Below are 14737 nucleotides of genomic sequence, written 5' to 3'. Positions count from 1 at the left end.
ATTGCATTGAATGGATGTCAAAGAAACAGACCAGAAACAGATCCCTGAGGTTCTGAGGAGTCCCCAGTGGTCAGTCAAACTGAACTAAACACGGGTGGTATAAAACAAACAATACTCACCCCGGTATCTGCTGTCCACGGGGACTTTCCTTTAATCAGAGCCGTCAGTGGATCCTGTTCCTGACACCAGGTTGTTTTGGGACAAATGTCACTCGGAGTCTAGAGTTGGGTAAAGTTTGGGAATCTTTATTACAAACATGTAGGGAATGCTTCAGCGAACCGAAGCATCTCTGGGAGTAGTTACAATAACACACGTTTATACACAGTACAGTTGCAGCTGTTTTGTCTGCAGGTTAGTGGGAAAGTACAGGATGTACTTTAGCACCTTGATACTGCCGATACTTCCAGTCAAGGATGTTGGGGTCCCTGTCGGGACAGGAGATGTGTTGGTGAAATTTTGGCAGTACACTCGAGGTTGGCCTGGTTGAAGTCCCCGGCCACGATGAACAAGGCCTCCGGGTATTCTGCTTCATTGTTATTTATAGCAGTGCGGTGTACAATTCATCAAGCGCCTTCTTCACGTCCGCCTGGGGTGGGATGTAGACCGCCGTGATGATGGCAGAAGAGAATTCCCATGGAAGGTAGTTTGGACGGCACTTCACAGTCGGGTATTCCAGATCCGGGGAGCAGTAGTTCGCCAGGGTCACCACGTCCGAGCACCAGGAGTTGGCGAGGAGACAAACACTTACACCCACTCCAGGTTCAGTCCTGGATGTGATTAACAGCAGAATCTAACCCAACATCACTTGTGAACCCTTTGGTGTTTCAGCATGTTGGACGACTGAGTGAATCCCTCCCCACAGTGAGAGCAGGTGAATGGCTTCTTTCCAGTGTGAACTCGCTGGTGTCTCCGCAATCTGGATGATGTTTGAAACCTCTTTGTGCAGTGAGAGCAGCTGAACGGTCTCTCCTCAGTGTGAATGCGCTGGTGGGACATCAGTAGCTGAGCGCTTTTGAAACCCTTCCTGCAGTCAGAGCATTTAAAGGGCCTGCTCTTGGTGTGAGTGACATTGTGGCTACGCAGGTTGGATAATTGAGTGAATCCCATATCACACACAGTGCAGATGTACGGCTTCTCCCCGGTGTGAACTCGCTGGTGTCTCTGCAGGTGGGATAACTGAGTGAATCCCTTATCACACACAGTGCAGATGAACGGCTTCTCCCCGGTGTGAACTCTCTGGTGTCTCTGCAGGTGGGGTAACCGAGTAAATCCCTTATCACACACAGTGCAGATGAATGGTCTCTCCCCGGTGTGAACTCGCTGGTGGGTCTGCAGGTTGTGTAAATGAGTGAATCCCTTATCACACACAGTGCAGATGAATGGCCTCTCTCCGGTGTGAACTCGTTCGTGTCTCCGCAGGCTGCCAATGTCAGTGAATCCCTTATCACACTGAGAGCAGGTGAAAGGCCTCTCTCCAGTGTGGACTCTTTCGTGTCTCCGCAGGCTGCTAATGTCAGTGAATCCCTTATCACACACAGTGCAGATGAATGGCCTCTCCCCGGTGTGAACTCGTTCGTGTCTCCGCAGGCTGCCAATGTCAGTGAACCCCTTTTCACACACAGTGCAGATGAATGGCCTCTCCCCAGTGTGAACTCGTTCGTGTCTCCGCAGGCTGCCAATGGCAGTGAATCCCTTTAAACACTGAGAGGTGAACGACCTCTCTCCAGTGTGACTGTGTTGATGCCTTGCCAGCTCGTGTGGGGCTGTGAATCCCTTCCCACAATCCTCACATTTCCATGGTTTCTCCATGGTCCAGGTGATCTTGCGTCTCACCGCGTTGACCAATCAGTGAAGCCTCGTCCACACACGGAACACCTATACAGTCTCTCCCTGCTGTGAATGGTGTAGTATTTTTTCAGGCTGTGTCACTGGTTAAAGCTCTTTCCACAGTCAGTGCTCTGTAACAGTCTCACATGGGTGTGTGTTTGTGTCCCAGTGCTTTTCCAGACACACTAATGTTTAAAATCTCGTGAAGCAGACAGAATAGACAAACATTTCTCCTTCTAGATTCAAAGGCCGATGATCCCAAGAATTGAGTTACTCAGTCAGTTCTTGATGTGATATTTAGTTTGAGATATCGGCCTCAAACCCCTCTCGTTCGAACTTCCTGCAAACAGATTTTACAATAGGAATCATTGTCAGTACAGGATAGAAACTCAGAACAGACAATTCTAGTTTATATCGAACATTCTTTCCTCTCTCTTCCCCTGAAATGCTGTAAATCTCAATCCCACACACTCCAAGGCAGGCCAGCAGCACGGTTCAGTTCCCGTAACAGCCTCCCCGAACAGGCGCCGGAATGTGACGACTAGGGGCTTTTCACAGTACCTTCATTTGAAGCCTACTTGTGACAATAAGCGATTTTCATTTCATTTTCATTGTATCTAATATTCACCCTCCCAATTCTCCTGAAGGTGCTGATTCAGGCTCATTGACAGATCCAAGCTCACTGCTTCCTGTCCTGGACACAGAGACCTGAAAATCTTCATGCAGGCTGCCAGACAGATATATGTCGATATTACTGGATGAAAAATGTGTGTAATATACAGATTGTATTCACTTATTTTCCCTCCCAGTTTTCGTGAAGGCGCTGATTAACAAATCTAAACTCACTAAAACCTGTACAAGAGTAGAGAATCTCCATATAAGTATATTTACTGATTAGAGGTAGGGAAATTCTGAGGAAGAATTTTATTTAGTCATGACAGGGAACTCACTGCCCACAAGGGTTGTGGAAGTCGAGATGATCAATAATTTAAAGTAAAATAGGATGGTTACTTGAAGAAAATAAACTTGCAGGTGAACAGGGATATCGAGGGGGAATGGCACTGACTGGATTGCTGTACAGAGAGTCAGCATTGAGTTGAGTTCCCAAATGGATTCTGTCAGTGCTGCAATGACTATAACTGGAAATATATAATGTAGGTACAGTACTACGTTACAAAAGTAGAAATAATAATCCATGTATTTTATTACAGAACCATCAATAATATCTACAATACATACCATATAACAACACTAGACATATCTCTGTCCAATATTAAATTTTTAAAAATTAATTTACGGGATATGGACAATGCTGGTCAGGCCAGCATTTATTGCCCTTCCCCAGTTGCCCTTCCGAAGTAGTGGTGAGCTGCCTTCTTGAACTGCTGCAGTCCTGGAGGTGTAGGTACATCCCCTGTGCTGTTAGGGAGGGAATTCCAGGATGTTGCCCCAGGGACAGTGAAGGAATGGCAATATATTTCCAAGTCAAGGTGGTGAGTAACTTGGAGGAGAACTTCCAGGTGGTGGGCTTCCCAGGTTTCTGCTGCTCTTGTCCTTCTAGATGGTAGTGGTTGTGGGTTTGGAAGTTGCTGTCTGAGGAACCTTTATGAGTTACTGCAGTGTATCTTGTAGATGGTATACACAGCTGCTACTGTTTGGAAGGTGGTGGAAGGTTTGAATGTTTATGGAAGGGGGTGCAATCAATTAGGCTGCTTTGTCCTGGATAGAGCTTCTTTGTTGTTGGAGCTGCACTCATCCAGCAAAGTGGAGCACATTCGATTACACTCCTGACTTGTGCTTGTAGATGTCTGGTGGACAGGCTTTGGGGTATCAGGAAGCGTGTTACTCGTCGTAGGATTCCCAACCCTTGATCTGCCCTGGTAGCTACAGTATTAATATGGTTAGTCCAGTTCAGTTTTTGATCAATGGTAACCCCCAGGATGTTGGTTGTGTGGGTGTCAGCGATGGGAATGCCACTGAATGTCAAGGGGTGGTAGTTAGATCCTCTCTTTTCGAAGATGGTCATTGCCTGGCACTTGTGTAGCGCGAATGTAACTTGCCACTTATCAGCCCAAGTCTGGATATTGTCCAGGTCTTACTGAATTTGGACATGGACTGCTTCATTATCTGAGGAGTTGAGAATGGTGCTGAACATTGTTTGTGGATGACTGCACATCACCACTTCTCACCTTATGATGGAAGGGAGATCATTGATGAAACAGCTGAAGATGGTTGGGCCTAGGATACTGCCCTGAGGAACTCCTGCAGTGATGTCATGGAGCTGAGATGATTGACCTCCAATCACCACAACCATCTTCTTTTGTGCCAGGTATGACTCCAACCAGTGGAAAGTTATCCCCCGATTCCCATTGACTCCAGTTTAGCTGGGGCTCCTTGATGCCATACTCGGTCAAATGCTGCCTTGATGTCAAGGGAAGTCACTCTCACCTCACTTCTGGCATTCAGCTCTTTCGTCCAAGTTTGAACCAAGGATGTAATGAGGTCAGGAGCTGAGTGACCCTGCGGAACCCAAACTGAGCGTCCAGGAGCAGGTTATTGCAGAATAAGTGCCACTTAATAGGACCTTTGATGACTCCTTCCATCACTTTGCTGATGATGGAGAGTATTCCGACAGGGAAGTAACTGGCTGGGTTGGATTTGGCCTGTTTACTGACCCCATCAATGCCAGCCATCTCCTGGAGAAACCAGCCTTTAATTGTGAACATCAGGAAAGAGACCATCCTTTTAGCCAGGCAAATAAATGTGTCAAGCTGAGAGAGCAAAGGATGTCAATGTCTTTAAGCGAGAGAGAGCGACCTGGGCCAAGCTTTGCAGAGTCTGCACCCTCCCTGGATTCACTTCCTTTCCCTTCAGTTGCTGCAAGTGACCAATTGAAGGTGAGAATGAGAAAAGAAATGGAAAGGGGGAGAAAAGAAAGTGTTTTACTCACAGATGTTGAAGACAGAAGTCTGTCTGCAGCTCAAGCTCAGTCAGGGTTCAAGGAACAACAGCTTTGCTCCGCAGAAACCTCCTTTTCCAACTTCCGCATCTGATTGGCGGAGGGGCAGATTCTTTCCGGTCCTCCCAGTCTTTCCATTGGTGAACATCTGAGCGGAAAGGTCAGCGGAAGTGAGCTCTCCTGCGCATGCGGAGCTTCCCCTCTCCCTGAGACATGCGCAGTCCCGGGTCAGGGGAGGGGGATATCACCGACGGCCGGAACTGTCAGCCGGTTGCCTGGAAACCGTTTCGAGGATGTGTTGGGGAAGAGAGAACAAAGGGTGGGGACGGGGCTCGCGCGTCCGCGCGCCTGCGTGTGCGCACTAATGCATTGACGTCACCGCGGAGCGGATCGATTCCTATTGGCTGATTTAGAGGATGATCTCCTTTGTGATGTCACAATGTGGAGATTGGACAATGAGTTTCAGACTAAAACTTCCTCCTCTGGGCAACATCTGGGAATCAAATCAATGTCTCCCCCTTTCAGAAGTTCATAATGTGGAGATGCCGGCGTTGGACTGGGGTGGGCACAGTAAGAAGTCTTACAACACCAGGTTAAAGTCCAACAGTTTTGTTTCGATGTCACTAGCTTTGGAGCGCTGCTCCTTCACCTGAGGAAGGAGCAGAGCTCTGAAAGCTAGTGACATCGAAATAAACCTGTTGGACTTTAACCAGAAGTTCATAAGATATAGGAGCAGAATTAGGCCATTTGGCCCATCGAGTCTGCTCTGCCATTCGGTCATGGCTGATCTCATCCTGGCCTTATCTCCACTGTCCTGAGAGTTCTTCAGAACCATTGAACCCGATTAAAAATCTGTCCAACTCTAAATTTACTCACTGTCCCAGCTCCACCGCACTCTGGGGTAGTGAATTCCACATATTCACAGCCCTTGGGAGAAACAGTTTTTCCTCAACTCTGTTTTGAATAGGGCAGCACTGTGGACCAGTGGTTAGCACTGCTGTCTACGGTGCTGAGGACCTGGGTTCGATCCCGGCCCCGGGTCACTGCCTGTGGAATTTGCACTGTCTCCCCGTGTCTGCGTAGGTTTCACCCCCACAACCCATAGATGTGCAGAGTTGGTGAATTGGTCACACTAAATTGCCCCTTAATTGGAAGAAAAAATAATTGGTTACTCTAAAAAAAAAAATTTTTTTTAATTAAAACTGTTTTGAATTTGCTACCGCTTTTCGTAAGACTATTACCTCTCGTTCTGGAATGCCCCACAAGAGGCAGCAGCCGCTCCAAGTCTACTTTATCTTTCCATTTATTTTCTCATCCTGAGGGGTCATTGGTAACTTGCAGCAACTGAAGAGAAAGGAAGTGAATCTAGTCGATATGTTCCACACATTTTGAGTTCAGTAATATAGACATATTTATGTCTGGCAGTCTGCATGGAGATTTTCAGGCCTCTCCAAGATGGGAAGCAGTGAGCAGGGATCTGTCAGTCAGCCTGAATCAGCACCTTTAGAGAATTAGGAGGATGAACATTACAGAGTGAGAATGGAGGGAGAGTGTGTTGGATGGAAACTAGAATTGCCTGTTCTCAATTTCCATTTATAAATTCCTTTTACAGGATATTAGATGAAGATTTGCAGAAAAAAAACGAACGTCACTTCAGGATTTGGAAGAGTCACTTGGTTTTTCAGGACCTGAATATCATCAGGAAAACTATCACTGCAAAAGACACATCTGGGGTTAAGGATTGCCAGTCAGGCGAAGGAACAGAATGGAAGTAAACACAGGAATGAAGAATCACATTGGGCTGGTTCCAGGAGAATTGAGTGACAACTTCAGCGACAAAACCATGGAGTGTGATTTTTGATTGTCTTAAAAGTAAAAGGGCAACATTCTATTTATAGTTTAAGGGATACGTTCCCTATAAAAATAGTGTTAAGGCATTGTTGCTTCTAGTTTGTTGCAGTAAAAATCATAAAACATGATGTTTTTGTCTTATGTCTCATTAATTTGTTCACTGGGTATAGAATTTATCCTTTAAAATTCCTGATCTTTTCAGAGATCTTACACAGTTGGTTTTGAGTCACAAGTTTCAACTTCCCATTCAGCCTCAGGCAACTTGCTGTCTCTTTGTTGCTCATGTCAATGACAGCCCAGTAACAGAGCTGAGGGCTGGAGATGCTGTGACCCATTGTAGGAGCTGGGATCAGTAGAAAGAAGAACCGTTGTTTCTGGTTGAGCTTTGTGTGAGGTGTCTGACCATGATGATATATGCAATAGCTAACCAGGTAATATGTTGTGATGAGGGTTTAGAAACAGACCCTGGGTAGACGAGTTCAGTGAAGCTGTGGGCTCGTCAGCTGTCCAGTGAAACCAGGCATCCAACAGCCACAGAGACCTCGAATATTGGACACTGGGTTTAATCCTGTTCTGTATTAAACAGAAGACCTAGTTGATACTGGGTGACTGTGATATAGTTAATCTTACCCTTTATTCAAAATTGAATAACATTGATTCAAGTAAAGTAACTACCATGTCAATCTGTCAGTAAAGTGGTGTCAGTTCATGCAGATCCATGTCTGAACTCAATTCCATTACTTATTTTTGTTACTGACTAGACTGTCTCTCTCTTCTCTCCTCTCTCCTGCCTCTCTCAGTCTCTGGTGCTCCTTTCTCTCTGGTGCCTCTCACTCCCTCTGCTTCCTCTCTCTCCCTCTGTCTCTCTCAGCTGCCAATCACTCTCTCTCTTCAGTGCTTAGGAAGGCAGGTGGGATAGTTTCCTTTGGTAGCCGAGGGCTGAGATTATGAGAATAGGGAGATTGTGCTGGAACTGCATCAAACACCAGTTAGACCACAGCCATATTACATGAAGGATGTGATCACACGAGAGAGACTGCAGAGGAGATTTATTTATTTATTTATTTAAATTTAGAGTTCCCAATTAATTTTTCCAATTAAGGGGCAATTTATTTTGGCCAATCGACCTACCCTGCACAAGTTTGTGTTGTGGGGGCGAAACCCACGCAAACGGGGGGAGAATGTGCAAACTCCGCACGGACAGTGACCCAGAGTCGGGATCGAACCTGGGACCTCATGCTGCCTGCTGCAGAGGAGATTTATGATGATGTTACCAGGGATGGAGAATTTTAACTATGAGGAAATATTGGATCTCCCCAGTGTGAATTCGCCGGTGTACAGGGAGTTGCTCCGATCGCATGAATCTCGTCCCACAGTGAGAGCACCTGAACGGTCTCTCATCAGTGAACAAGCTGATGGGGCATCAGTTCCCCGGACGTTTTATAGAATTTCCCACAGTTTAGACATTTGAAAGGTCTGTCTTTAATAATAATCTCTTGTCACAAGTAAGCTCACATTAACATTGCAATGAAGTGAAAAGCCCCGAGTCGCCACATTCTGCCGTCTGTTCGGGTACACGGTGGGAGAATTCAGAATGTCCAAATTACCCAACAGCACGTTAGATAAACTCGGTCAGTTCTCACTGGAACGACGGAGGTTGAGAGGCGAGCTGATAGAGGTTTACAAGATTATGAGTGGTATGGACAGAGTGGATAGTCAGATGCTCTTTCCTAGGGTAGGAGAGTCAAGTACTCGGGGACATAGGTTTAAAGTGCACGGGGAAATGTTCAGAACAGATGTGCGGAGCAGGTTTTTTACACAGGGTGGGAAATATATGGAACGTGCTGCCTGGGGAGGTGGTGGGAGCCGGTACCTTCGCGGCATTTAAGGGACATCTAGATAAATATATGAATAGGGTGGGAATGGAAGGATATGGACTCCATAAGTGCAGACAGTTTTAGTTTAGGCAGGTACCAGGGTCGGCGCAGGCTTGGAGGGCCGAAGGGCCTGTTCCTGTGCTGTATTGTTCTGTTTTTTTTTTAATTTAGAGTACCCAATTCACCTTTTCCAATTAAGGGGCAATTTAGCATGTTCAATCCACCTACCATGCACATCTTTTGGGTTGTGGGGGTGACACCCACGCAAACACGGGAAGAATGTGGAAACTCCACACGGACAGTGACCCAGAGCTGGGATTGAACCTGGGACCTCGGTGCCGTGAGACTGCAATGCTACCACTGCGCCATCGTGCTGCTCTTGTATTATTCTATGTTCATCTCTTTTGGGACTCATGGGAGGAAACTGGAGCACCCGGAGGAAACCCACGCAGACACGGGGAGAACGTGCAGACTCCACATAGACAGTGACCCAAGCCGGGAATCAAACCTGAGACCCTGGCGCTATGAAGCAACAGTGCTACCCACAGTGCTACTGTACCACCCCAATATGATCCCACTAGTATTTCAGCAAGGCGGATGACTGCATGAATCCCTTCCCACAATCAGATGAATGGCCTCTCCCCAGTGTGAATTCGCTGGTGGACAGTGAGTTGAGATGATCGCCTGAACCCAGTCACACAGCGAGAGCACCTGAACGGTCTCTCATCAGTGTGAATATGTTGATGGGCCATCAGCTCCCAGGAGACTTTATAACATTTCACATAGTCTGGGCATTTAAAATGTCTCCCATCAGTGTGAACATGTTGATGGTACATCCGTTTTCCAGAGCTTTTAAAGAACTTCCCACAGTGCAGACATTTAAAAGGCATTTTGTCAGTGTGAACTCGCTGGTGTCTCAGCAGGGTGGATATATGAGTGAATCCCTTCCCACACTCAGTGCAGACAAATGGTCTCTCCCCGGTGTGAACTCGCTGCTGTTTCAGTCGCTTGGATGAATCAGTGAATCCTTTTCCACACACACAGCAGGTGAACAGCTTCTCTCCAGTGTGAACCCGCTGTTGTGTCAGCAAGTTTGATGACCAAGTAGATCTCTTCCCACTCACGGAGCAGATGAATGGTCTCTCCCCAGTGTGAGTGCGTCGATGAGTTTCCAGCTCAGACGGGAAACCAAATGCCGCCTCACAATCCCCACATTTCAACGGTTTCGCGCCAGTGTGAATGCGCTTGTGTCTTGACAGGCCAGAAGATTGGCTGAAACCTCGTCCACACACACAACACATGTATGGTTTCTCTCCACTGTGAACGGTGTTTTTTCCTTCCATGTGAATTGATGGAATTCCCTGCCCAGTGAAGCAGTTGAGGCTCCTTCATTCAATGTTTTCAAGATAAAGATAGATAGTATTTTGAAGAATAAAGGAATAAAGGGTTATGGTGTTCTGGCGGGAAAGTGGAGCTGAGTCGACAAAAGATCAGCCATGATCTCATTGAATGGCGGAGCAGGCTCGAAGGTCCAGGTGGCCTACTCCTGCTTCCAGTTCTTATGTTCTTATATTATGTTCAAAACCTGTGAGGCCGGCACTAGGAAAAGGTGACCTTGAAAACTGCCAGATTTTCACAAAAGAACAACTGATTCACTGATGTCGTTCAGGGAAGGGAACCTTCCGCAGGTCTGGGCCAGAAACGTTTCGGGCCTCTGTGGTGGGAGGAGAGTGAGAAAAGATTGAGAGCAGAGGCGGAGAAGGAGAGGGAATTTATATTTCCAAAATTCAACCAGAACATTGACAGAATCTCCCAAACCCTCAACCTCTGCCTCCTTGAAGGACCAAGATATCGGGTCTGTGAACACCATCACATCCAGGTTTCCCTCCAAGGCACACACAGTTCTTTCTGACAGTAAGTAATGGGTGAGCAGAAACTTTCTCCACTTCAGTATTGGGAAGACATTGCGTTCAGCCCCTGTAACAAACTCCTTTATTAGCCACTGACTCCATCCCTCACCCTGGTCATTGTTTTGAGATTGAGATTGAAAGACATTGTCCAAATGGTTGGTGTGATATTTGACCCCGTGACTTGCTCCCAACCACATATTTACATCATCTTGAAGACTGGATTCCACCTCAGTAACATCGCCTGACTCCACCCAAGGCTCAGAGCATCTGTTGCTAAAACTCTGATCTATTCCTTTGTTATCTCTGAGACATCTATGATCCTCAAATTGATACTTCCTGAGTATTCCTGATTTTATTTACTCTGTCTTAGGTGGCATCACCTGAAGGTGCCAAGACCTCAAGACTTTGTAAGGTGCACCTTGTACACCACCTTCAGCGGTATCAGCCCCAGCCTCACACACAAAATCGAGGCGTTTAGCCTCCGCAGCACACAACCCTCCTCCAGCGCCACAGCCAGCTTTTCCTCCCACTTCGCATTAACACCTCCATGGACACCCCATCCTCCTCCAAAACCCTCCTGTAAATCACCGAGACGATCCCCTGTCGCCACCCCCCGCTCCCCCCCCCCCCCCCTCACCCCGTCCGCTGACAACACCACCTCCAACAGCGAGGAGACAGGCACTATTGGGAAGGTCGGGAAGACCTTCCTTGCAAAGTCCAGCACCCGCATATACCTAAAACATTCTCCCCATGCCAACCCAAACAGCTCAGTAAGCCGGTCAAAGCTCGTAAACGGCCCTTCCAGAAACAGAGATTCTATAATTCTAACTTTTAAAAAATATTTTAGAGAAGCCAATTATATTTCTTTTCCAATTAAGGGGCAATTTAACGCGGCCAATCCACCCAACCATCACATCTTTGGGTGTGAATATAATTCTAACTTAGGATGACCACTCGTGTGCCCTACTGAACTTAACTTTACCCCTTGTCATTGTCAGCAGTCCCTTCTTGGTGCAATATATAGATAGTCCAACGAGGGAAGGGGCAGTACTGGATCTGGTATTGGGGAATGAGCCTGGACAGGTGGTTGAGGTTTCAGTGGGGGAACATTTTGGGAGTAGTGAAGATAATTCCATATGTTTTAGGGTACGTTTGCCACAGATTTCTGGGCACATAAGGCAGGACGTCCCTTGAGGTAGTAGGATCCAGAGAGCAGGAGTTACATCCTTTTCTTTCCTTCCCTGCTTCCACCCTGCCTCCTCATTAAGACACTGGGACACAAAGGGTGACCCAGTTTGATGGACAGTTTGTCTCTATTCGAAACAATGGGGGACAAGCTCCACCCAGCTATGAAAATATTGCCCCCAACGTGGCGGCCGCACATGCTCAGTGCTGCACATTGCCCCCAATAAAGATGGTGATCATTAACCGGGACGACTTTAGGGATCTTTGGCCCCGCTCAGTACAAATGGGATTGCTGAGTTTTTGAGGGAGTTTGTAGATGACAGAACCTTTATAGAAATTGTCCCGTCCACACGCCGGCTCCATCATACGCTCCGATCTGCAATTTGCCGCTTACAAATTACAGATCCAAGAAAAAAAGCATCCACCCCTCACCATTTCCCGCATTGTGCATGCTTCGTTCACTGCCCCTCATTCGCTCCGATTGGTTGGAGGACCAGCTGCTCCCATTCGGTCCTCCAGTCCCGCCCCCTATTACTAGTGGTCCGGAGCCGCCATCAATCATTCCCATTGTGATCTGGAGCATGCGCAGTGCGGTTGATGAGGTGAGACAGTAGCGCGCAGGCGCAATGCTGTTGTTCGTCTGGAGGAGAGTCCTTTGTCCCGCGGAAGCAATGTTAGCATCAGGCGGTGGGAGGGAGGATCCGCAAACCCTTCACAATCATTGTCAGCTCCCTGATTTGCAGCTGCGGGGCTTCTCCCTCCTAGGAACAGGCCCAGGTTAAAGGTCACCATCCTGCTTCAGCGACTGGAGGATGGTTCACATCAGAGGATGGGGGAGGGGAACAATAAATAAGAGTTGTCACTTTGCACTCAAATCAATGAGGATTCTGATCTCTGGGAAGGAAGGAAACCCTGGGAGGTGGGCGGGGAGGATTCACAAACACCCGCTGGAGGCCCCAAACTGCCAAGAAGAACCCACAGATCCTGATTTTGCAGCTCCCGGGGCTTGTTTGCTTCAGCTGCGGCCGTCTTGGTGAAACAACAGAGTGGGCGGGGCATCAGGATTCCAGTGACCAGGAGAGAAAATTACCGATTTATTCTCACTCTACACTGAGGGACTTGAGAACTCAACCCAGCCAGAGTGGAGGGAGCGGGTAAACTGTAAGGAAAGGAATTTTGAAGGTGGTTTGAAAGGTTTGGCAGACTGACAAACTCTCATGGTGAAAATTAAAGGTAAGCCTGCATGGGTCTGTGTGAAGAGGTGGGCGGTGTTGGGAGGGCTGCTGACAGAAATGTGAGGCCAGGGAGGGGGTGGTTGGCTGCCAGAACGGTTGGAACAGAGTTCTACATAGGTCCAGTTGACGAGTCAGACACCCAAGCAGCAAATCTCAGTGGATTCAAATATGGCCCATAAAATGTGGGCTGGTCTGTCACCCTGGGGTTTGGATTCCAGCATAGGAAAGAGGAAGAACGTATGTGATGAGGATTTACTGTTTCGCAGAAAGAAGTGCAGAAAACCTGTTCCAAACAAACGAGAATTGTCTGTCCTTTATTTTTATTCGGTGTTGACAATGATGATGTTTATAAACTCTTTTTATGGGAAATTTGAAATCTACAGGTGTGAAATCGTCCAACCTGGAGAGACACAAGGACATCCACACCATAGACAAACCATGGAAATGTGGGGCCTGTGGGAAGGCATTCATATCTCCATCCCAACTGGAAACTCATCTGCGTAGTCACTCAGGGGAGAGACCTTTCACCTGCTCCATGTGTGGGAAACAATTTAATCGATTGTTCAACCTTCGCACACATCAGCAAATTCACACTGGAGAGCGGCCATTCATCTGCTCTGTGTGTATGAAGGGATTCAGCAGTTCATCACACCTGCTGAAACACAAGCGTGGTCACACTGGGGAAAGACCTTTCATCTGCTTCAAGTGTGGGAAGAGATTTACTAATTCACCTGACCTTCTAACACACCAGCGAGTTCACATCGGGGAGAGGCCTTTCAACTGCTCCATGTGTGGGAAGAGATTCACGCAGTCACAAAACCTAATGAGACACAGGCGAGTTCACAAATAACTTTTGGAAGTAGATTCAGCTGAACGGGTGATCTCAGTGTCAGTGACAAAGAAATCAATGAGCTCCTTGCACTTGTTCGAAGTCAGGAGAGAGATTTAGGAAGATGATCATGAAGAACAGAATCTGGGTTGTCCTTGCTTCCAGGAATAATCCAGAAATAGTGACCAGTTTAGGCAGAGGAGAGCAGGGCCAGGTAGAGCTGGATGTGTTGCTGCTGCCTCTGGTAATCAACAGTTCAACCAGTTGATAAGACTGCGCCAAGTGAAAAGGGAATTGGTCAGAGTGAGAAAATGGGCAGCAAATGATCTCAAGTTTACAGATGATAAAAGTTAGGATGCTGGTCGGGAGTGTGTTGGAATCATCAAGTTTAAAGATAACAGTTGCATAGATGTTGGTTTCAGAGCAGACACACTGAGGTGAGGGCTAGGTCAGGTAATATTATTGAGCTGGATATAAACAGTCTTAGTGATGGTGCAAATATGTAGTCAAAAGCTCATCTGGTCAAATATGACATTGAAATCTGCATTAGTCGCACACAGTGCGTGTATCACCTACAAGATGCACTGCAGCAACTCATCAGGCTCTTTAGACAGTACTTTTCAACCCGTGACCACCTCATACGACAAGCACAGCAGACACATGAGAACATCATCACCTGCAGGTTCCCCTCCAAGCCACACAACATCCTGACTTGGAACTATGTCACTGTTCCTTCACTGTTGTTGGGTGAAAATCCTGGAACTCCCACCCTGGCTATGCTGTGACTCAACCTACACATCATGTATTACAGCGGTTTGAGAAGACAACTCACTACCATCTTCTCGAGGGCAATTTGGAGTGGGCAATGATTTCTCCCAGCAATATCCACTCCCTGTGAAAGGATAAAATAAACACAGTTTCCAGCGAGGTGGATGGTGGCTAGAGAATGGAGTTTGTAGCAGGGCCATAAGACAATGGCTTCACTATTTATTTTTAAAAATAAATTTCGAGTTCCCAATTATTATTTTCCAATTTAGCGTGGCCAATCCACCCACGCTGCACAT

General features: G+C 47.1%; 1 protein-coding gene and 1 long non-coding RNA gene across 2 annotated transcripts; one reads left to right on the top strand and one right to left on the bottom strand.

Moving 5' to 3' along the window:
- Positions 1-224: 224 nt before the first annotated feature.
- LOC140421932 (uncharacterized) lies at positions 225-4900 on the bottom strand. The gene is made up of 2 exons (XM_072506915.1): positions 4778-4900; positions 225-2167 (listed from the first exon to the last, which is right to left on the bottom strand). The coding sequence occupies exon 2, from the start codon at positions 1807-1809 to the stop codon at positions 802-804; it is 1008 nt and encodes a 335-aa protein (XP_072363016.1). The 5' UTR covers positions 1810-2167; positions 4778-4900; the 3' UTR covers positions 225-801.
- Positions 4901-4958: 58 nt separating this feature from the next.
- Positions 4959-6765, top strand: LOC140421973 (uncharacterized). The gene is made up of 2 exons (XR_011947187.1): positions 4959-5105; positions 6399-6765. It is a non-coding gene; the product is annotated as an uncharacterized lncRNA (long non-coding RNA).
- The last annotated feature ends 7972 nt before the right edge of the window (positions 6766-14737 follow it).

Source organism: Scyliorhinus torazame, chromosome 5 (assembly GCF_047496885.1).
Source record: "Scyliorhinus torazame isolate Kashiwa2021f chromosome 5, sScyTor2.1, whole genome shotgun sequence".
NCBI lineage: Eukaryota > Metazoa > Chordata > Chondrichthyes > Carcharhiniformes > Scyliorhinidae > Scyliorhinus > Scyliorhinus torazame.
This window is presented reverse-complemented; position numbering and strand designations above follow the sequence as displayed.

Bases quoted from the DNA above. Each gene is read 5' to 3' on its own strand.
- LOC140421932 (XM_072506915.1), bottom strand. From the start codon at position 1,809: ATGGAGAAACCATGGAAATGTGAGGATTGTGGGAAGGGATTCACAGCC.